Consider the following 21586-nt stretch of genomic DNA (forward strand, 5'->3'; position numbering starts at 1 on the left):
TTCAGCTCATGTCAAGCTTAACCTATGAACAGGATGACTATATAATTTATCATCCAAACTGGACAGTTTTAAGAGTAATAAGGGGCACATTAATGATTATGCTGGGACAATGTGGGCAAAGTGGGTTTTATAGTTAGCTTCTTTTTAAATTAAGTTGACTCTCCCATTTGGCAATATCTTCTGAGAGCCTTAAAAATGTATATATTCTTTGAGTTAGCAAATAGGATTTTATAAAAATAAATAGAAGTGTGCAAATATTTATCTGCAGGGATGTTCATTAAACCTCTGTTGTCCTTAAACCTTCACCTCCGCCTTCTCCCTTCCTTACTTGGAGCTAGAGCAGATGCCCTAGCACATTAAACCTCATAGAAAGACAGAAGCAATTAGGGGCGAACTTTCTCAGTTCCTTGGCAACAACCTCTAATGTAATCTGTATTTGTGTCCATCCTTTGTTCATTCTCTGAGGTTATAGTAGAAGACATGTCTCTTTTCCTCCCTTAGATTAATCCTTCCACCTGGATGATGAGGCCTATCCCTCTCATCTTCTTAGGGACATTCCTCCATCTGATACCCTCACTTCCTGCTGCATCTTCAATTTCTGACTCCCATCTCTGGTACTCTTCTTCTCAATAATTCTTCCCATGATAAAAAAAAAGGACAGAGAATCCTTCCTAGCCCTGACAGATATAAAAACCTACATTTGGAGCTATAATAATTAAAAGTCTGTTATGGGAGAAGGATAGAATAATCAAAGGAACAGAATAAAGAGTTCAGAAATAGTCAGAATACACATAAGGATTTGGTATATGATAAAGATGCCATTTCAAATCAAGGAGAAGTGATGGTTATTTATTAAATGGTGCAGAGGTAAGTAGAAAGTCATTTGGAAAAAAGCAAACCTCTCTGCTTATATCAAAATGAATTCCATTTGGTCAATGATTTTAACAAAGAAAGTCAAAGTATAAAAGATTATGGTGATAGATCCACAAATTACTTGATTCTCCTGCTTTTGAGTGTGGGCTGGACTTGTGAATAGCTTCCAACAAGTACAGTATGGAAAGGGAAAAATATTAACTTTACAGTGGAGAAATATGGCAGACACTTTAACCAAGTGATCAAGTTTAACATTACCAGCAATAAGACATATTTGTATCACATACTCCCTGATATGATGTAATGAGAAGGGCTCTTCACCTCTGTGGTATACTTCCCCAAAATCTATAACCTCAGTCTAATCATGAGAAATCACCAGACAAACTCAGATTGAGGAACATTCTACAAAATGCCTGGTTAGTACACACCGAAAGTGTCAAGGTCATGAAAGACAACAGAAGACAGAGGAAATGTCACATTGACGTTGACTAAGGAAACATGACAACTAAAAGCAACGTGATGCCCTGGATTGGATCCTGGAACAGAAAAAGGAAATCTGAATAAGTCTATAGTTTAGTTAATAGTATTGCATCAATGTTAATTTCTTAGTTTTGATAATTACCCTATGGTTATGTAAGAAGGTGAGCTGAGCGAAGGGTACAGGGGATCTCTCTGTGCTATCTTTGCAACTCTTCTATACGTCTAAAATTATGTCAAATTAAAAAGTTGAAAAATAAAGATTATGATAATACAAAAGTTAACTCAAAAAGGATCAAAGACCGAAAGGAAAGAGCTAAAACTATAAAATTTTTAAAAATACACATGGGTGTAAATCTTTGTGACCTTGGATTAGGCAATGGTATCTTAGCTATGACACCAAAAGCACAAGCAACAAAAGAGAAAATAGATAAAACTGTATTTCAACAAAATTAAAACCTTTTGTGTTTCAAAGGATACCATCAAAAAAGTCAAATGATAACCCATGGAATGGGAGAAAACATTTGCAAATCATGTATCTGATAAGGGACTTGTATCTAGTATATATAAAGAATTCATTTCTAATAATAAAAAGACAAACAACCCAATTAAAAAACAAGCAAAGGATCTGAATAGACCTTTCTCCAAAGGAGATACACAAAAGGCCGGTAAGCGCGTGAAAAGATGCTCAACATCATTAACCATCAGAGAAATACAAATCAAACCATAATGAGATACCACTTAATATCTACTAGGATAGCTACAATCAATAGGATAGACAATAACAAGTGTTGAAGAGCATGTGGAGAAACTGGAACCCTCACACACTGCTGGTGGGAATGTAAAATGGTGCATCCACTTTAGTAAACAGTCTGGCAGTTCCTCAAAACATTAAACACAGAGTTTCCATATGACTCACTCCTAGGTATATACCTAAGAAAAATGAAACCTATGTCTGTACAAAAACTTGTACACGAATGTTCATAACTACATTATTCATAGCAGCCAAAAAGTGGAAACAACCCAAATGTCCATTAGTGAATGGATAAATAAAAAATATCCATATGATGGAATATTATTCAGCAATAAAAAGAAATTAAGTAGTGATATAGGCTATACATGGATGAACTTTGAAAACATTATGCTAAGTGAAAGAAGCCAGCCACAAAAGATCACATATTACATGATTCCATATATATGAAATATCTAGAATAGACACAATTCCATGTATATGAAATATCTAGAAAATGACGTGATTTCATGTATATGAAATATTCCATGTACATGAAATATCTAGAACAGAGACAGAAAGTAGATTAGCTGTTGCCTAACTCTGGAGGGGATGGGGAGTGACTGCTAATGGGTGTGAGGTTTCTTTTTAGGGTGCTGAAAATATTCTAAAATAGATTGTGGTGATGGTTGCACAACTCTGTGAATATACTAAAACCCATCAAATTGTATACTTTAGATGGTGTGAATTGTATGGTGTGTGATTTACATCTCAATAAAACTGTTATTAAAAAAAGAACATTTAGGGGCCAGCCCAGAGGCATAGCAGTTAAGTTCATGTGTTCCGCTTTGGCAGCCCGGGGTTTGCAGGTTCAGATCCTGGGTGTGGACCTACTCACCGTTCATCAAGCCATGGTGAGGTGGCGTCCCATATAGAAAAGCTGCAACTCTACAACTATGATACACAACTATGTACTGGGGCTTTGGGGAGAAAAAAAGAAAAAAGAGGAAGATTAGCAACAGATGTTGGCGCAGGGCCAATCTTCCTCAAAACAAACAAACAAAAAGAACATTTACAGTCACATACACACAAAAGATTATGGGGAAAACATTGATAATTTTTCTTAGAATCTTTAATTTGGAAAAGTTTTTCTAAGTATGGCAAAAATCTCAAAAATCATGAAATCATTTGACTAAAAATGTAAAACATCTATATGATGAAAAATGGTATAAACATAAACGTCTTGCTTAGTTGCTTACTTGTCTGTATTCCTCAGTAGATAGCATATTCCTAAAGTATTCGTCTTTTCCTTGTTGTATGCTAAATCCCAGTGTTAGCCTATATATAGATATAAATATTTGTTGATTGAATATTAGACAGTCCCTTTTATACTCTCCTTCATTAGGGTATTCAATAATGCTTGACTTATGGTATTATAAAACAGCTTAATGCTTTTATAGTGTCAATCTCTGTCAAAAGACAAGCTAGAGTTATAAATCAGAAGCATTAAAAGGCCAATATGAGGACATAAAAAGATAAGCAACAGACTGGGAGAAAATATTCACAAAACACATAGCTGATAAAGAGCTGGTATCCAAAATATACAACGAACTCATAAAACTCAACAAGAAAACAAACAACTCAAAATATGGGGAAAAGATCTGGACAGATACCTCACCAAAGAAGATATACAGATGGAAAATAAGCGTATGAAAAGATGCTGAACATCTTATGTCATTAGGGAATTACAAATTAAAACAATGAGATATCACTACACACCTATTAGAATGGCCAAAATCCAAAACACTGACAACACCAAATGCTGCTGAGGATGTGGAGCAACAGAAACTCTCATTCACTGCTGGTGGAAATGCAAAATGGCACAGCCACTTTGGAAGACAGTTTGGCAGTTTCTTACAAAGCTAAACATACTCCTAACATGTGATCCAGCAACTGTACTCTCTAGCATTTACCCAAATGAGTTAAAAATTAATGTCCACACAAAAACCTACAGTCAAGCAAGGTGAATAAGCTCTGGAGATCTGCTGTACAACGTTGTACCTATGTCAACAATAACGTATTGTACGTTTAAACATTTGTCAAAAGAGTATATCTCACGTTAAGTGTTCTTATCACAATAAAATAAAAAAAACGAAAATATCCAAGATTTAAAAAAAAACCTTCACATGAATGTTTACAGCAGCTTTATTCATTATTGTCAAAACTTGGAAGATGTCGTTCAACAGGTGAATGGATAAACAGACTGTGGTGCATCCATACAATGGAATATTATTCAGCGCTAAAAAGAAATGAGCTATTAGCCATGAAAAGACATAGAGGAACCTTAAGTGTATATTACTAAGTAAAAGAAGACAATCTGAAAAGGCGATATACTGCGTGATTCCAACTATGTGACATTCTGGAAAAGGCAAAACTATAGAGACAGTGAAAAGATCACTGGTTGCCAGGAGATTAGGAAGAGGGAGGAAGGGATGAGTAACCGGAACACAGGCAATTTGAGGGGCAATGAAACTATTCTGTATGATAATGTAATTAATGTCATTATACATTTGTCAAAACCCATGGAATGTGCAACACCAAGAGTGAACTCTAATGTAAACTATGGACTTTAATAACAATGTATCAATATTGGCTCACCAGCTGTAACAAATGTACCATACCAAAGCAAGATGTTAATTGGCAATGGGAGCAGTTAAATGCAAACTATGTATCTTCTGCTCAGTTTTTCTTTAAACCTAAAACTGCTAAAAAAAAATAAAGTTTATTAATTAAAAACAAAACAAACAAAAAGGGCAACATGGAAAAAAGCATTGGTTAAGTACACAGGCTTTGGAGTCTGTCTACTTTGTTACTTTGTGTTTGAATTCATTAACTAGCAAGGAAACCTTCAGCAAGTTATTTAACTCTTCCCACCCCATCAGCTCTAAAGTTCATGGTTAATCTTTGCCTTGGAAATACTACGGTGTAGGATCTAGTATATATCTTAACATAAGGCACGTCACTAATACATATTTGTTAACTGGATAGGTACCTTCCCAGTTACAATTTCAACTGTCATCTAGGAATGTGCACAAATCTTTGGTTTAATTTCCTAAAACTAATTCCTAGGTTATAGAGCAATAATAATAATGATGGTCTTTCCTAGTTTTTAACTTGTCTCTTATAATGAAGCATCTCTTGCAAATGAACAAGCTTCTAAATTTGGACTATAACAAATAAATAGTAAAGGTCAACAAAGACTTTAGCACGGATTTGGAATATATAATAAAATTTACATTTTCATGGACATACTGAACAGTTAAGAATTTTCAATTTTAAAACCACGTCTTATCCTTCATACCTTGTGAGATATGTAGGGCAGCTACAACCCCATTTACAGTAGATAATGATCCCAGCCAAGCTCAGTTTCAATCCTTCCAACATCAGTCAAGTTCTGAGACTACAGTTGGATTTGAAATGATCTCTGAAGTAACAGAACCTGAGCCATGGTGAAAACAAGTTGTTTTTTCTCTCTCTCTCTCTTCCTTTCTTTTCTGGTTAAATGGAGAGATGACAGCCTAGCATAGGCTAATTATTTTTATTCTTTAGCACTCAATTGCATAATTATTATATTATTATGTTTTACTCCTTCCAATAAAATGATTTTTTAAAAAAATAAAAACCTGACATCAATCAATAATTAAAGATTATGATGAATGCAAGAAGGGAAGAGATTTGGAGTGGCAGAACTCTAAAGCCATTTAAACACTAAAAATCTGTTTTTGATAATTATTCAAAAACAGTGGCAAAGCTGCTGGTGGGAAAGCAAACTGGTGCAGCCACTATGGAAAACAGTATGGAGATTTCCCCAAAAATTAGAAACAGAAATACCATACAATCCAGCTATCCCACTACTGGGTATTTATCCAAAGAACATGAAATCAACAATACAAAGAGATCTATGCACGCCTATATTCATTGCAGCATTATTCACAATAGCCAAGATGTGGAAACAACCCAAGTGCCCACCAACTGATGAATGGATAAAGAAGATGTGGTATATATATATAATGGAATACTGCTCAGCCATAAAAAAAGACAAAATCTTCCCATTTGCAACAACATGGATGGACCTTGAGGGTATGATGTTAAGCGAAATAAGCCAGACAGAGAAAGACAAATACCGTATGTTTATCTCAATCAAACACATGGATAAGGAGAACAGATTAGTGGTTACCAGAGGGGAAGGAGGTGGGGAGGTGGGAGAAAGGGGTGAAGGGGCACATATGTATGGGGGCGGATAAAAACTAGACTATTGGTGGTTAGCACGATGTAGTCTATACAGAAACCGATATATAATAATGTACACCCGAAATTACACAGTATTATAAACCATTATGACCTCAATAAAATAATTTAGAAAAAAGCAGCAAGGAAACAAATTTTCCCTACTTGCAAATGCATATTAACAACTACAGTATTGGGAATAATTTTTTAAACCTTAGATAACTCTTCACCTTCCTAAACCTTGGAAAAAATGTATGTAAGATACATAAATAAAGATATTATAGAACTCAGTTCCAGAATTGAAATATAGTATTATCATCTTCAAAAGAATAGTTATTAAATATTTATTTATATTATTATTAAAAGACATTAAAAATATTTGTTTTATGATGCATTGCAGTTTAGTGTATACAAGTTATCATTTGCTTCTGAAAACTGATGATTTGGTATCAGACAAAACTGTAATTCTACTGCTTATACAGCTAGTGATTTTCTTGAGAATATTTGGAACTGGGTAGTCTGATTTCCTCCAGCGGGTGAAAAAAAAAACAAGTCACGACCTTTACCCCTTTTCTGAAAACAAATCTGATATTTCACTCTAGAGATTTGAACACTTAGGCACCTTGGCTAAATTTTGGTACAGAATTGAGGTCAGAAAGTCCATTGAACTCACAACATCACCACATTAAAGTCACATTGATGGTGTATTTGTGTCCATCTCTTTCTTGCCAGTAGTGCTAACTCTAGGGTATGAAAATAGCAACGACAAGCATCCAAGGAAAATGGAAATTGCGATTTTGTGGAATTTGGTTAGCACTTGGAACTAAATTAGAATGATCTGAACTAAATTAGACAGTAGGGCAGATAGCATCTGACTACTTTGATATTCCAAAAACATAAAGCATATCTATACCTTAGGTGTAGCAATACACCCATGAGTAACAGGAACTTTACACAAAATTCTAATTATTTAATATATGGTGGCCAAATTTGACAAAATTCTACTATCATGAAATTTACATATTAAGAACATCCTTGAATTTGCAATATGTATGCTTTTATTCTATAACCAAAAATTAACTTAGGGCCGGCCCTGTGGCTTAGAGGTTAAGTGCGTGGGCTGCGCTACTGGCAGCTCGGGTTCTCGGGTTCGGATCCCGGCGCGCACGGAGGCACCGCTTCTCCAGCCATGCTGAGGCCGCGTCCCACATACAGCAACTAGAAGGATGTGCAACTATGACATACAACTATCTACTCGGGCTTTGGGGAAAAAAAAAAAGGAGGAGGATTGGCAATAGATGTTAGCTCAGAGCCAGTCTTCCTCAGTAAAAAGAGGAGGATTAGCATGGATGTTAGCTCAGGGCTGATCTTTCTCACACACACACACAAAAATTAACTTAAACTAAACATAAAAAAGCCAGTTGTGAGAGAAATAAAGATCCTGTAGTAAACTTTTTTGAATTTTTAAGCTTTTTTTTTTAGAAAAACAAAACAAACCACTATCCAACTGCATCATTCAACCTTTTTTTTTTTTTAAGTGAAAGGGGGAGTTAATGAGGTATTTTCACGAGTCATCACGAGGGTTCTAGGAGCACCCATAACACGATAAGCCCCTAGAGTTAATTTTAGACAATGTAGAAAAATCCCTGGCTGCAGATATAACCTGGTGACATGGGCAGTATGGGAATGTTAATCATGATGTGACAGATCAGACTTCAAATTCTTAAGAACATACGAGGGTGGCTGCAAAGACGCAAGTCAGGTCAGGACCAAGGAGAAAAACTTCGCAAATATTATTTTACCCATTTTCGACAAGGCAACAGATAACACCTGAGCTTTGGGATAAGGGTTAGGACCAACATTTGGGAAGATTAAGTTCAAGAGTCCAGCGCGGGCCGTGTTGACCAGTTTCCTCCGCCCACGACCTTTAGCCTAGTTGTCAATTCTTCCAATTGGGACAGCCCCCGGGGGAAGAATCTGGGGTCCACCACCAGGCGCAGACAGCGTGACCTTTGTTCTAGTTTAGCCTGAGAACGTCGACGAAAGGAGAATAGGGAAGAGATGCCTACAGCCCTCAGATGTGGCCCCGTCCATTTCGCCCTAACTCCTCGACCTCCCTCCACTTATCCCCGCTCGGAGTTCCCTCTCACCCGGGCAGGACAGCTTGGCTAGCGGCACCAACATGTTCAGTGTAACCAGGACTCTCCGTCGGACACAAAGGATGGACTGTCTGCAGCTCGCCGTGTGCGCTGGACCTCTAAGCCGCAAGGGGCGCCATCACCTCCACTGAAGTTTGTCTCCCTGCTCAGCCCACCGCTCTGGCTTCACAGCGTTCCCGCCTCTTTCTCGCTCTGCGTCGGCGCCACGCATGACGCGATGGCCAGCAGGGGCTTGTGGGTCATGTGTCCAAAAGGAGGAAAAGGAAACGGACTGCAAGTCCCAGCGCTGCCCGCGGCTGCACGTTGCGGATTGAGTCTGCGCTGCTTTCTCACTCAGGCGTGGTAAGCCCGCTGCAATGTGGGAGGACCCACAAATCCCATAGTGCAACGCGCGCGCAGCAAATGGTAGTGGGAGGTGGACCGACGCGTACGGCATCCTGGGAGTTGTAGTCTTTTGCTCAAGTGCCCTCTGAGCCTGGCAGGAGCTGTGCGCAGGAGCAGTGAGCTGCGCAAGGTGAATTGACTTACATATGATTGGCTGTCCGGAAAAAATGAAGTCTTCGCGGTCCTGAGCAGACGCCCACGAGGAGGCGGGGCTTCTGGGCTTTGGGCGCGAGCGGTTGAAAGATAGCTGGTATCGGTTCGGCTGCTAAGGTCCGGTTCCGCGGGCCCAGCCCTTCTCCATGGCAGACCCCGAGGAGGTGCAGGTTTCTTCGCCGCCCCCGCCGCCTCCCTTCTCTCCTTCGTCTTCAGACGCCTCTTCAGCATCTTCCCCCGGCGTCCCGGTGAGTTTGGGCTGGCCGGTTCCGAGCAGGAGCAGCAGCCGAACGGTGGACCCGCTGGAGGAGGTGGAGCTGCAGATCGGAGACGTGAGTGTCGCCCCACCGGTCCCGGAGCCGGGTCCCCACTTGGCGATTGTCGGAAGACACACCGCGGGGGGGCCAGGGAAAGAGGGACCGGGAGTCCATGCACCCGGCCTGGCGCGTCTCGACCGTCTGCCCTGTAAGGGCGGTGGGCTGGGAGGTGGGGTGGGGGAAGCCGGCGACCAAAGGCCCCTCCCCGCGACGGTTCTGTCTTTAGATTTAGTGTTGAGGAGTTAACGGGTTATGCCTTCGCCCGCCCCATCCCTGTTTGCTTTTGGCCTCGCCTTCTGGTTTCAATCTTGTGCTGTAACCCGAAACCACGCAGCTCTGCTGTGCTGCCTCGTGCTGGCTCTGCCTGCCCTCTCATCCTCCCCCCTGGCTGTCTGTTGGTGTTTAGATCAGCCTGTGATTTCTCTCCGCGGGACTGTTCTAGTTGGCCACCTGCCCAGAGCCAGCTGACAATGCTATTGTCTGTCTCAGGCTCGCTTTGCGCTGGACCCAGTTTGGAGGAGTTAGTCACGGCCTCTGTAGTCCAGATTGGTTTCACTAACGGTTTAGTCAAAGACCCCTCCCTATGATTGCTAGAATGCATAGCAATGGATGGTTTCTTCTGAATCTCCAATTCCCAGAAACTAGCGCGAGCGCGCGCGGACACACACACCACCGGAGAAGGTCACAATTTGATTATTTAAGGACTCTTGAGTGGGTCAAGTGAATGAGATATGTAGGGTGTAATCTTCCTGGGAGAACTTTGTGGAATACACTCTCCTGTGCAGATTGGAAACTGGGGAATGAACTCGATTATCTCATTGCTCAACAAGTATTTGTTTTTTATTTTTTTTATTTTTGTGAGGAAGATCAGCCCTGAGCTAACATCCGATGCCAATCTTCCTCTTTTTTTTTTTTTTTTGCCGAGGAAGACTGGCCCTGGGCTAACATTTGTGCCCATCTTCCTCCACTTTATATGGGACGCGGCCTCAGCATGGCCGGAGAAGTGGTGCTCGGTGCGCACCTGGGATCCAAACCCGGGCCGCCAGCAGCGGAGCGCGCGCACTTCACGGCTATGCCACGGGGACGGCCCCAAGTATTTGTTTTTTTAAAAGATGACTAAAGTGCTGATAGAGCTTCAATTTTTGCTGACAAGACTGGTTTCAAGTGAATGTGTAGAATGGAGTGCTGATGTCTAGGAACAGGGTTATTTTATATCTTAGGTGAAGAGAACATTTAAGTAAGAAGTGAATTTTCCATCACGAGTTGGATATTTTCTGCATGTGTTTTGATTTTGTTGATGGTTATTGGTCAGCTCAGAGTATCTGTTCTTTGGTTTATACATTTTCATGGCCTAAAGTGTTTACTGGTAAAAGTAGTGGAATAATGCCTTTGTTACCCAAATATCAGTAAGGATTGTTTATGAAGAAGTCCTTTAGTACTTCTGGTACTTAGTGTCAAGGGGTCCAAGTCGTCTTGTTGAGCTAAATGAGACTCCAGTGTATTTTCAATTAAAAAAAAAATACTGACTTGTCATGTCTCATACATAATGCATTGTTCTTTAAAGCTTACTTCATATTAAAGAATTTCTTAGGTTCCCAGAAGCTTACTTCATATTAAAGAATTTCTTAGGTTCCCAGACAGAGCCGCTGTTTTAGTTTGAAGATTTTTTTTACTTTCAAAGAAAACAACTTGGGCATTGGATTCAGTTTTAAACTATTTGTAGACTGTTTATAAAATGAGATGACAATTTAAAAAATAAACTTCTATTGTTTGACTTTTTTTTTTTAAATTTCAGGCAGCATTCTCATTAACCAAACTTCTTGAAGCCACATCTGCAGTATCAGCTCAAGTGGAAGAACTTGCCTTCAAATGTACAGAAAATGCACGTTTCCTCAAAACATGGAGGGACCTTTTGAAAGAAGGCTATGATTCTTTGAAGCCTGACAACTGATTTGGCTGTGTCATAATTCACGCTTCCTCATTTATGATATTTGCACATGTACCATATGTATAGGACAAGCTCCAGCAGTTCTGTATACTCAGAATGAAATTTTTCTTGGTTTTCTTCACTTTTGGGAAAGCAGAATACTGATGTTATTTTTGATGCTGGCCAGTATTTGTTTATCTTTAAATACTTTCTGCCCTCTAAACTTTTAATAGAATCCTTTATGAAAGTTAATTTCATCAGTAGATAATATTAATAAGGCCACAGTGTTAGCAGTAGCAAACTAGGTGGACCATTATTCTATTTGCTTTGCCAGAAGATGCCAAGAATGGCAGAGTTTGAAGTTGAGCTTCGTTTTATGGACCAAGGGAGGTAACTTCTAGGTTACCAATGTTAGATCCAGCTCCATTAGGCTAAGTTCCCTAGAACCAACGATTGTGTCTTCTTTCTTTTTCTATCCCCACCACCTAGAACAGTGTCACACAACAATCACCAAGTATTTGTTGAATAAAAGAGTTAACAACATAATTAAAGGCTATTTTTTTCTTCCTGCCTTTACTATGAAGATTATAATTGTTTCTGTAAAAAATATTTGCATTAGAACCTCATTGACTTGAAGGGAAATGTTCTCTTTTTTTTTACGGGGATTTGAACTTCGATGATAGCTTTTTAAAATATAATAAATATTTTTTGCCCTTCTATGATGCTTTTTAGAAAAGCTTTTACTTCAGAAAATGAAAGCCTGTCTGGAAAGAATGCATATGGTTAACTGCTTTTACAGATAGTATTTCTTGCATTTGATGTTGTTATATATTTGATTGCTCTCTTTAAAGTGCCTTATCAAAATTATGGCTCTGTACTATTACTTTTGGAGCTTTGCAAGTAGTAATTCTAAATCTAAATCTAAAGAAGTTACTTTGTTTTTAATGCATCAAATTTAAATGATGCGATTGTTTTCATATTATTTGACCTTATTTCACTTGTCCTATATCTTAGGTTGCTCGCTCTCTCTTTTTTTTTTTATTTGGTGGTGTGTGTCATGTGTGTCAACCGTTAAAGCCAACTAATTCTCTGCTATATAACTTCTGGACATCTTTGATATGGCATCTTAATTCTTTGTAGATATGGAGATGTGTACAGAACTGTATTCTAAAGCCCAAAATGGGGCTGTGAAAGGGGACAAATGGATGGGCAAAGAATACTTTTGTTTAGTATATTAGGTCATAGTTCTTGATTAATTTTTTTAAGTTAAAGATAACACATATAGTATGTTCCTATACCAAAGAGTTGTGTATTTTGATATAGAAAAATATTTTTATGTCATGAAAATAGCAATTTTTAAAATGTACAAAAATAAATTCTTGTTAAAAGCAAATTTTATTTCCGTTTCTCTGGGTTCATTATTTTTAAGCTTTTTATTGCAGTATTTCAAACATAATAGGAAAGGTGAATGATTTAAAGAACACCCATGTATTTCCACCGTGCAGATTTAAATAATGTTAGCATTTGGCTTTATTTTCTTCAGATCTATATATGTATGTAAATGTTAGATACATTTGAAGCTTGCTTTGTTACCTCTTTGATCCCATCCCCTGTTTCTCTCCTCAGAAGTAACCACTGTCCTAGAGGTGGTGTATATTCTAGTTTGTGTTTTTATATTTTTAAGACATATATATGTTTTCAAAGCACTACAAAATAGTGTTTTGTGTATGTGGTAGCTGGCCTCCAGATGGCCCCAATGGTCTCCTGTCTCCTGGTGTTCATGCCCTTGTATAGTCTCCCACATTGAATAGTGCTGAATTGTGTAACTACCAGGATATTGAGGAAATGCAGTGTGCAATTTCTGAGGCCATACCTTTTGCCCATTTTTCTATTATGTTTTCTCTTTTTCTTACCAATTTGTAGGTATTACATATTTTGAATACTAACTAATGATCTGTTATGTATGTTTCAGCTGTCTTTTGTAGTCTGTGGTTTATCTTTGTATTTGATTATGGCGTCTTCTTTAATAAAGGTTTTTAATTTTAATGTAATTTTAGCAATCTTTCCTAGTGGTTCTTTCTGGGTCTTGTACAGGAAATGTCATAAAGATACTCTCCTATATGTTTTTCTGAAAGTTAAAAAATATTTGCTTTTAAGATTTAAGTGTTTAGTCCACCTGAATTTATTTTTGGTTATGGTGTGGTTTGGGGACCTTTTGTTTGTTTTTGTATGTGTATAGCTGTTCCTCCAAGTACCAATGTTTTAAATGCTGCATCTGTCATTCAGTTACCATATTAATTAATGCCTGGTTCTGAGCTCTCTGTTCTGTTCTTTTGATCTATTTGCTTAACCCCATGCTAAGATTTTCTGTAACTTCCCTTGTTTTAGCTGTATCATGTGATCTGTACTATGATTTTTTATTTTTTTAGATTTTTTTTTTTTTTTTTTTGGGAGGAAGATCAGCCCTGAGCTAACATCCATGCCAATCCTCCTCTTTTTGCTGAGGAAGACTGGCCCTGGGCTAACATCCGTGCCCATCTTCCTCCACTTTATGTGGGACGTGGCCTCAGCATGGCCAGAGAAGTGGTGCGTCGGTGCACCCCCGGGGTTCCGAACTCCGGGCCGCCAGCAGCAGAGCACGCGCACTTAGCAGCTACGCCACTGGGCTGGCCCTGTACTATGATTTTTGTGTGTGACTTCCCCCCATCTATATTTTTTTTAAGTTAGAAACGAAAAAACATGTTACTGATTTCTAATTTTATTGAATTATGGTCAGCTTAGGTTAACCCCTGGTTTCAGGCAGTGAGCATTCTGTGGACACTTTTAATTTATTCCTCAGCCCCAAAACTCAGAGCTGCTGGTGTCGAGTCGCTAGGCCCCTAGCTCAGCTCTGCTTAGTTTTTGTTGGCATGTATGGTCCACATAGAAGTTCATCTTATTTTTGAGTGGCTTTTAAAAAAATCATCACTTCTAATATTTCTTTTTGCTCTGCTTCATGGGAGAGGTTGAGGCAGAGCTCAAAGCCTAAACATTTTCTTAAAGACTTAATTGTTTTTTTAACTTAGTAGCTCATTAATCAGCTCTACACAAAACCTCAGAGGACACTTAATATTCTGACTGATGGGAATTTTTAGAAGCCTCAAGAGGCTCAAGTCAGTAAGATGAAATTTGTAGCGTTAAAAATAATGTTTAGTTTCAAAAATTCTGTGTATGAAATATGTGTCAGGCACTATACTAGGAGCTTTATAAACATTAGTTCATGTAACCATATTAGCTCTTTGAAGAAAGTGATATTATTCCCATCTACAGAATAGGAAACAGGCTGAGATGAAATAATTTGCCTGTGGGTCTCGGACACCAAAATTAGTATGCTTGTCTATGCCACACCTAGCTACCTAGCTCTTGGTTAGACTTATTAATATTCAAGTTAATCATTTTATTTACTCTTACCATCTGTGATAGTTTATTTTATGTGTCAACTTGACTGGGCTACAGGGTACCCAGATATTTGGTCAAACATTCTGGGTGTTGCTGTGAGTGTTTTTGGATGAGATTATTAAATCGGCAGATTGAGTAAAGCAGATTGCCCTCTGTAATGTGAGTGGGCCTTGTTCAATCAGTTGAAGGCCTAAATAGAACAAAAGGCTGACCGTCCCTTGAGTAAGAGAGTATCCTGCCTGCTGGCCTTGGAACATTGGCTCTTCCTGCCTGATGACCTTTGAACTGGGATATTGGCTTTTCCTGGTTCTACAGCAACTTCCAGCCTTCAGACTCGAACTGGGACTTCAGCTCTGCAGATTTTGGACTTGTCAGCCTCTATAATCACATGAGCCAATTCCTTATAATAAATATATATATTTCCTTATATATATATATATATATATGTATATATATGTGTGTGTGTATTGATTCTGTTTCTCTGGAGAACCCTAATACACCAAAAATGGAACTTATTTGTTCATTCAGTCACTCATCATAGATTATTTGTGCTAGTAACTGTAAAATATTAAATCTTTTCCCCTGAGATTAAATTTTTTTGAAAGCTCTAAATACCTATAAAGATCACCTGCGCAAGTTAGAACTGGAGGTACAGGAACTTAGAAGGTTATTGCAGGTATCACGATGAGACATGATGTTGGCCCAAACTAGAGTATTGAGAATTGGGATAAGGAGAAGTGGACACATGTAAGAGATGTTTATTAGATAGAACTGAAAGAGGACTGGTTGGTTTGATATGATGGGTAAGAGAGAGGGAAGAGTCAGAGGATGACACCCAGATTTCTAGGTTAGGCCATTGGTGCCATTCACCAAGACAGGGTCTAGAGGAGACTCAGGTGTCAGTCCAGATTCATACATAAGAATGACATTAACGAGCCAATGAGATAACGGAAGTGGAAATGTCTAGTGGCAGTTGTATGCATAAGTGACCAATTTAGGAGAGAGAACAGGCTAAAGGCAAAAATGTGGGCATCATCAGTATATACACAGTAATTGAACCATGGATGTGGATGAGATTGCCAGTCTATAGATAAGTGAAAGGTTTAAAACACTGAGAGTAAATGAGGCTTCTAGTGAAAGATTTTCTCTTTAAACGAGGAGCACCTTGGTAAAAATTAAATAACTGTGGTTTTGAAATCTCTTACCTAGAGTGGGTCACTCCATCCCATTCAAGTATCAATTCACTTACTACTTAGTTTGTTAAGCAGTAAAATGCGTGGACTTCACAATTCCAGCTGCATATTCCCTTTTCCCCTTTGTTCTTTGCCTTCAACTTTATCAGTGTCTAAATGCTAAAAGCCAATAATTGCTTTGGGAGAGATTATGTACTAGCATGATAAATTAGGAGCTCTTAAACTAAAAATGGTAAAAAATAAAAGTTGAGGTCTTCTTGATATATATATTTTAAATTTTAAAACAACTTTGGCTTGACTTAGAGCACTGATTTGACGTAGAGCGTGGTCCATGAGTTTTGGACCAACATTATATTCGTAAGAGAGATACCTTGATTTGTATCTGGGTTAACTTAGTGCTTTTATTGCACCTTCCATTGAAGCTAGTAGGAACTAGTTATGTGGAATGTTAGTAGTTACTTATCAAATACATTAAATGGAAGTTATTCTATTTGGGGAGGTGGAAGGATGGAGGAGTGAGTGGATAGAGTAGACAGAAAACCAATGGCTTCTAGAAAATCATTTGAAAATATTTTAAATGCTAAAAGATGGTTTCAGATGTATATTTTGTACATTCACTGTATTTCTAAGAACCTTAAGTATAGGTTATGATCATGATTTTTGTAGAATTACATTTTATCTATCCTGTCTTCATGATTACTGCTTTTGTTCTTTTTTAGATACTTTTTAAGAAAAATATTTTCCTATTCTATTATTTAATATTAGTAATGACTTCTTAAAAATAATAAATAATCCTAAAATATTCTTACAAAAGAATTTAAATGTATTTTCATTTTTGTAGCCTTTAAAAAATTATAGTCTAAGTAGTTAGAGACTTGAATATTATAAGCAGAACTATGACTTTCTATTGTTTTCTGAGTTTTGTTGAAAGTATACCACATTCCTCATGTAGAAAACTTATTGGTATCATTCCAAATAAGAACAGAAAGGACTCAAAGCAATCCTATTTTTAATAGAATTAAATTTCAGGTAATTTATTTATAAAAGAAATTTATACAATTATATACTCAATAAATATGTTTTTTGATTCCAGTATTTTCATGTTTCAAATATTTTTGTTGTATTTAAAACTACCTGAAAACATTTTATTCCTGTTTGAAAGTTTCAAATTATGAAAGCAAAAAATTCCAATAGCTAAGTTAGAGACCAGAAGAATAGCTAAAAATGTTAATATCTTGTGAACTGGCCGGCTGTGCAAACAGAAGGTAACTCTGTCTTTTGATGACAACTACTTTCTCTTTAGAGTAAAACGTACACAGAGACCTTTCCTTCCTGAATCAGTGCATTCCAGCTCTTCTTTTTTTTCCTTTTTACCTGCTTTATTGAGATATAATTCACATACCATAAAATTCACCCATCTAAAGTGTACAATTCAATGGCTTTTAGAATAATCACAGAGTTGTTTATCTATCACCACAATCAACATTAGAGCTTTTTTGCCCAAGAAGATACTCTGCTTCTTAGGCATCACCCTCCTAATCCTCCCATCCTCAGTAACCTATAATCTACTTCCTGTCTCTGTGAATTTACTTATTCTAGATATTTCGTATAAGTGGAATCACACAGTATTTGTCCTTCTGTGTGTGGCTTATTTCACATTCATTGTGTTGTAGCATGTGTCAACTTCATTCCTTTTTATGGCTGAATAATATTCCACTGTATGGATATACCACATTTTGTTTATCTGTTTATCAGTTGATGGGCACTTAGGTTGTTTCCATCTTTTGGCTACTGTGAATTATACTGCAATGAGCATTTGAATACAAGTATCTTTTTGAGTCCTGTTTTCTATTCTTTGGGGTTTATACCCAGGAGTGAAATTGCTAGATCATATAGTAATTCTATGATAAGCTTTTGAGGAACCACCAAACTGTTTTCTACAGCAACTGTACCATTTTACATTCCCACCAGCAATATAGAAGGGTTTCAGTCTCCACATTCTTGCCAACACTTATTTTGTTTGTTTGTTTTTTTTAAGTTCCTAGTTGGTATGAGGTATTATCTCATTGTGATTTTAATTTGCATTTTCCTAATGATTAGTGATGTTGAGCATCTTTTCATGTGCTTATTGGCCATTTGTATATCTTCTTTGGAGAAATGTCTATTCAAGTCCTTTGCCTATTTTTTTATTGACTTGCTTATATTTTTTTTATTGAGTTATAGGAGTTCTTTACATATTCTGGGTATTAAACCCTTCTCAGGTACATGATTTCCAAATATTTTCTTCCATTCTGTAGGTTGTCTTTTCACTTTTTTGATAATGTCCTTTGATACACAAAAATTTAATTTAGATCAAGTCCAATTTATCAATTTTTTTCCTTTTGTTGCTCATGCTTTTGTTGTCATATCTAAGAATCCATTGCCAAATTCAAGGTCTTGAAGATTTACCCATATGTTTTCTTCTAAGAGTTTTATGTCTTATGTTTAGGTTGCTGATTCATTTTGAGTTGATTTTCGTATATGGTGTAAGGTATGAGTCCAGCTTCATTATTTTGCATGTGAATATCCAGTTGTGCCAGCATCATTTGTTGAAGACTGTTCTTTCCCATTTGATTGTCATGGCATCTTTGTTGAAAATCAATTGACTGTAAATGTGAGGCTTTTATTTCTGCACTTTCAATTCTATTCCATTGATCTAAATGTCTGTCCTCATTCTAGCTTTTCTGATTCACTCCTTTGCAATACTTGTACCCTCCTTTTCCAGTCCTATATGATGGTGCTCATTGAAAGCAACAAGACAACTGGGCAGGAAGTGACAGAGAAGTGCTGTTTTGAGTTTATGTCAGAGCATCTTTTTTCACGGGAATAAACTGTTGTATTGGCTCTCAAGTGTACGGAGACTTGAAAAGAGGCAAGATGAATTCTGAAAACAGAATATCTGTATTTTGTAAACAATCAGACATTTTCTCTGATGCCATTATATTGAGTATTCCAAAACCTTAAACCTTTATTTAAAAGTGCCAATGATTCTTATGTTTGCTGGTGTGTGTGACAAACAAAGCTGTACCTTAAACTCGGAGCTGCAGATGGACTTTGTATATTTTGTTGTAGTTAAACACAATTTAACATTGCAAATTGAAAAGGTCTATGCTGTCTACTTCCAGGAATTTACCGCAGTGCCATGCACATAGTGGGTACTCAATAAATGCATGGTAAGAGAATGAATGAATCTTTCTGAAGTAGATTTCTCTTAATTTCCTATGCAAAATATGTACTAGTATATACATATACTCAATATAATTTATTTCTTTTATACGAGCATCAGTCACTTTGATTTTTCCCAAATAACCTCATGTCCTTGTAAGCTAATTTATTTTAGCCATTATTATAAATTATTAATTTTGTGGAATTTATATTATACTAATCCATCCTGAAGCATCCCACAGTATTCTCTGTAGAAATGGGTTTCAGAGTCAGTTATGAATAGGAATTGAGTCTTGTTGATTTAGAAATTAGTGACAATTCACAGGGGTCTGTGAAAAGAGCTGGCTTCATTAAGTCAGATGGCGTCTCCTGCAGCGGCCACATTTCCACCCAGATGAACGATGGAGCATATGTTTTCTGACTTTCTTTGCTGTCAATAGATCTTCTTTGTCTGCAGTTATACCAAAACTGATGGATCATTTCTTTGAATGGTCTTGTAGTCAGAGTATAGAGAATTGGGTTTAAAGCACTGTTGATAGGCAGAATAAAAATCACTACCCAAGAGGTTATGGTACCTAGAAGAGAAAAATGAAATAGTTTTAGTGTTTATGGATGTTTATAAGATATAAAAACCCTCTTTTCCTTGTTTCTCCCCCAGCCCCCTTTTGAGTCTTAATTTTTTCCCTTTGATGCCACATAATTAAATACTAAGTCTATATGTGTTTCCAGGATGTCTTGCCAGGGTGCCAGTGTTTGAGGGGTGCCAGTGTTTGGGGGGAGTGCTGGTGCTGCAAAAAAACAGGGTTCTTTGCTAAGTAGCTTTTCTTGAATACATCAACAAAAGTATTCCATTAGGTAGAAATATTTTCCACCAAGTGATTACATATTATTATGATATGATTCAGTTTTAGGGAAAACAATATTGTTTAGTATTTAAATCATATCTTTTCATATGTTCTGATTACTAGATAGTACATATAGCATTTCTCAGAATATACGGACTTATCTTTGATAAATTTCTTTTCTGCTATTTATTTGGTTTTAAAAATAGGTATGCATTTCTAGGCTTTTGACTAGATATTTATTTCAGTAAAAATATCTTTGGCTAACCTTATCTTAAAAATCACTGTAATATATATGCAACTACCAAATATTGAGATTTTTATTATAATTTAATTGATGCTATCTTCCTTCTTTGTTGCTTATAAAATGTCAGATACTATTACCACCAACCATGGGATAAAACAAAATTAAAATTTTATGTTTATAAAATTTTTAAAATGTGAATATATACTACGTTATACATACAGTTTACAGGATTTTGCATATTTTTTATTGTGGTAAAATATACATAACATAAAATTTACAATTTTAACTGTTTTTAGGTGTACAGTTCAGTGGCATTAAGTACATTCACATTGTTGTGCAATCATCACTATCATCCATCTCCAGAACTTTTGCTTCTTCCCAAACTGAAACTCAGTACCTATTAAACAATAACTCTCCATCTCCTCCTCCTCCCAACCCCTGACAACACCATTTGCAGACTTTCTGTCTTTGTGAATTTGACTACTCTAGTTACTTCATATAGGTGGAATCATATAATATTTGTCCTTTTTATTTACCCTGAGCTAACATCTGTTGCCAATCTTCCTCCTTTTGTATGTGTGCCCCCACCACATCATGGCCACTGACAGACAAGTGGCGTAGGTCCATGGCCAGGAACAGAACCCGGGCTGCCAAAGCGGAGGACGCCAAACTTAACCACTAGGCCACTGGAGCTGGCCCCCAATATTTGTCCTTCTGCAACTTGCTTATTTCATTTAGCATAATAGTCTTCAAGGTCCATCCATATTGTAGCATGTATCAGAATTTCCTACCTTTATAAGGCTGAATAATAATCCATTGTGTGTATACAACACATTTTGTTTATCCATTCATCCATTGATGGACACTTGGGTTGTTTCCACCTTTTGGCCGTGGTGAATAATGCTGCAATGAACATGGGTGTACGAATGTCTGTTTGAGTCCCTGCTTTCAATTCTTTTGGGTGTAAATCCAGAAGTGGAATTGCTGGGTCATATGGTAATTTTATGTTTAATTTTTTGAGGAACATCATACTGTTTTCTATAGCAGCTGTGCCATTTTACATTCCCACTAGCGATATACAAGAGTTCCAACTTCTTCACATCCTCACCAATTCTTGCTATTTTCTGTGCTTTTGATAATAGCCATCCAAATGAGTGTGATGCACATTATTTTTAAGTATCAAGAGTGCTTTCTTCTCTCATCTCTCACACTCTGGAGTAATGTTCTCTAAACTGTTGTATATTCCGGGAAGAAAAATTTCTTACGTTTTGAAAAAAGCAAAGTAATTATTTGATAATTGTTTTGACCTGTTTTCCTTTCCGTTCATCTTAAGCATGGCATTACCAGAATTTCAA

The 21586-nt window shown here is 37.2% G+C and overlaps 3 protein-coding genes across 3 annotated transcripts in view; 1 reads left to right on the top strand and 2 right to left on the bottom strand.

Moving 5' to 3' along the window:
- Nucleotides 1-8982, bottom strand: part of ETFDH (electron transfer flavoprotein dehydrogenase) — a 32520-nt gene extending 23538 nt beyond the window's left edge. The window contains exon 1 of the mRNA XM_004420969.3: nucleotides 8518-8982. Coding sequence (XP_004421026.1) covers nucleotides 8518-8551 — 34 coding nt within the window. The 5' untranslated portion in view covers nucleotides 8552-8982. The remainder of the gene's footprint in view (nucleotides 1-8517) is intronic.
- Nucleotides 8983-9062: 80 nt separating this feature from the next.
- C12H4orf46 (chromosome 12 C4orf46 homolog) lies at nucleotides 9063-13358 on the top strand. Its single transcript, XM_004420968.3, has 2 exons — nucleotides 9063-9395; nucleotides 11176-13358. Exons 1-2 carry the CDS (start codon nucleotides 9210-9212, stop codon nucleotides 11329-11331), a joined length of 342 nt encoding a protein of 113 aa, XP_004421025.1. The 5' UTR covers nucleotides 9063-9209; the 3' UTR covers nucleotides 11332-13358.
- Nucleotides 13359-19415: 6057 nt separating this feature from the next.
- The window catches only part of RXFP1 (relaxin family peptide receptor 1), a 101837-nt gene continuing 99666 nt past the window's right edge, over nucleotides 19416-21586 (bottom strand). The window contains exon 18 of the mRNA XM_004420963.3: nucleotides 19416-19717. Within this exon, the coding sequence (XP_004421020.1) occupies nucleotides 19416-19717 (302 nt within the window). The remainder of the gene's footprint in view (nucleotides 19718-21586) is intronic.

This window comes from Ceratotherium simum, chromosome 12 (assembly GCF_057802395.1).
Source record: "Ceratotherium simum simum isolate JZ-2026a chromosome 12, ASM5780239v1, whole genome shotgun sequence".
Classification (NCBI taxonomy): Eukaryota; Metazoa; Chordata; class Mammalia; order Perissodactyla; family Rhinocerotidae; genus Ceratotherium; species Ceratotherium simum.